This window comes from Nicotiana tabacum, chromosome 9 (genome assembly GCF_000715075.1).
Source record: "Nicotiana tabacum cultivar K326 chromosome 9, ASM71507v2, whole genome shotgun sequence".
Lineage (NCBI taxonomy): Eukaryota > Viridiplantae > Streptophyta > Magnoliopsida > Solanales > Solanaceae > Nicotiana > Nicotiana tabacum.
In genome coordinates this window covers 27,433,021-27,434,840 of record NC_134088.1, presented here as the reverse complement: position 1 = coordinate 27,434,840, position 1,820 = coordinate 27,433,021, and the positions used below count along the sequence as shown (strand labels likewise).

At 31.4% G+C, this 1,820-nt stretch overlaps 1 protein-coding gene across 1 annotated transcript; it reads right to left on the bottom strand.

Moving 5' to 3' along the window:
* Positions 1-259: 259 nt before the first annotated feature.
* On the bottom strand, positions 260-1,254 carry LOC107795495 (defensin-like protein 1). The gene is made up of 2 exons (XM_016618152.2): positions 1,095-1,254; positions 260-681 (listed from the first exon to the last, which is right to left on the bottom strand). The coding sequence occupies exons 1-2, from the start codon at positions 1,165-1,167 to the stop codon at positions 503-505; spliced, it is 252 nt and encodes an 83-aa protein (XP_016473638.2). The 5' UTR covers positions 1,168-1,254; the 3' UTR covers positions 260-502.
* Positions 1,255-1,820: the final 566 nt, after the last annotated feature.

Here is a 1,820-nt window from a genome sequence, read left to right as displayed (position 1 = left end):
TCTACTAACAAAATCAACTTTAGTTTACGATTAAACCAAGCAGATGAATGAACTCGGGGGTAATATAATCAGTTTATTTGCTTTGAACAGACGCTAAATAATAAAGTGTTCACTTTGGAATATAGTGAGTGAATAAGCCTTAGAATTTCCGCGTCGCATAAGTACAAGATGAAACCTTGATGGTAGATTCTGGCCCTCGCAATTTACAATATATTCCTCGACATTATAACATTAATCATAATAGCCAACTTAGTCAATATAACCACAAAAATATTCTTGATATTATATTAGATTATTATTTCACTTAACACCGAAATTACAGTACGAACTCCCTGAAAAGACAGTACAATATGATAATACAAACATAGTTTAATACGATTTCTCACAGTAACTACAATTCTGGTGAATTGGTAGTGTTTTTATTCTTTCACACACAAGACATTAATATACCACTTTTTATTTATCATAGATAAGAAACGAGAATTATGAGAGCATTCGATGCTTATTTGCAGTTGTGGTAGCAGTAGCAATAACGTCTAAATATGCTCTTTTTAATGCACATACCCCTCTTTGCCCCTTCTTTCTCTTTGCATTCTTCGTCGCAGTGTTCACTAATAAAGCAATAGCCAGAAAATGTCTTGCTCTTCCTTCGACAAAGTTTGCCCTCTGCCGCTTCCATCTCTGCAAGGAACAAAAACATATCATATGTTTTTTTTTTTCGTAAAATCATTTATTTGAATTGGAATATATAAATTTCTTCTAAAAAAAAAGTTGAAATATATGTATTTTTTTGTTATAAGTTATAACAATAACGATAATCATTTCATATTAGCAAGTTCACATATGAGTCTACAAAAGGATTATAGCAAGTTAACAACTAGCGTAAAATAAATAAATTTATAATGAATCTTTGCAATTTTTTTGTAATATTGGATTGTAGTATTGGGTCCAAATATTTATAGAGAGACCATCTACAACTAGCTTGGGATTCGGTATATATACCGTTATTTTGTTGAAAAAACACAATTTTTTTTGGAATTAAAATATATGCATACAATATTCACAAATGAAATGACGATGAAAGAAGTACCAACCATTGGATGAAATAAGGAGGAAGCACAAGAGGAGAGCAAGGAAGGTTGTGTAGCTCACTAGTGACTTTGCCATATTACTATAATTTGGAGGTAAAATGATCTTCCTATTTTCTTTGAAGTGATTTATGTGTGGAAACTACTAAAGGGAAGATAGGTATTTATAGCAAAGGCCAGGAATTATTTAATGGTTTAGTCAAAAATTTCAATGAAACTGTTTTACGCAAGTAGTTGGCTATTCAATGAAGAAACGAGTAGTTTAACATTCCTCATTGCATAAAACCGAGCTTCTTCTGCTGGTTATTCAATTCTTTTGCTGGTTCCTTCTTCTGTTTCACACCTCGCCCAACTCATAGTTTTAAGCTTTAGGCATATTCAAATCAATATATAAAATTAACTAGTTCATTATACAAGGTATGTCATCTATATATAATTGCCTCATACGTTCACATGAGTTCCTATTGTGATCTCAAGTTAATACTAAAATAATAACTAGATTTCAGTCAAATATCTATAATTATTTAATGCATTTTTTAATATATTTACAGGTCTGAAAAAGAATATTAAATTCACGTGAATTCGTAACTAACAATCTAGATCCGCCCAGATACGACACCACATGTTTAACATTCCCTTATTGACCAAGTCCCCTCCCCCTCCCCCCATAAGGTGAATTAGGAAACAGAAAATGATTCTTTTGAATATATATAAAGGTTCCTATCAAGAAAG

Excerpts from the sequence above, each read along its gene's own strand:
- LOC107795495 (XM_016618152.2), bottom strand. The coding sequence starts at position 1,167 with ATGGCAAAGTCACTAGTGAGCTACACAACCTTCCTTGCTCTCCTCTTG. Across the intron at positions 682-1,094 it reads CCTCCTTATTTCATCCAATG|AGATGGAAGCGGCAGAGGGC; the intron begins GTTGGTACTTCT and ends TGTTCCTTGCAG.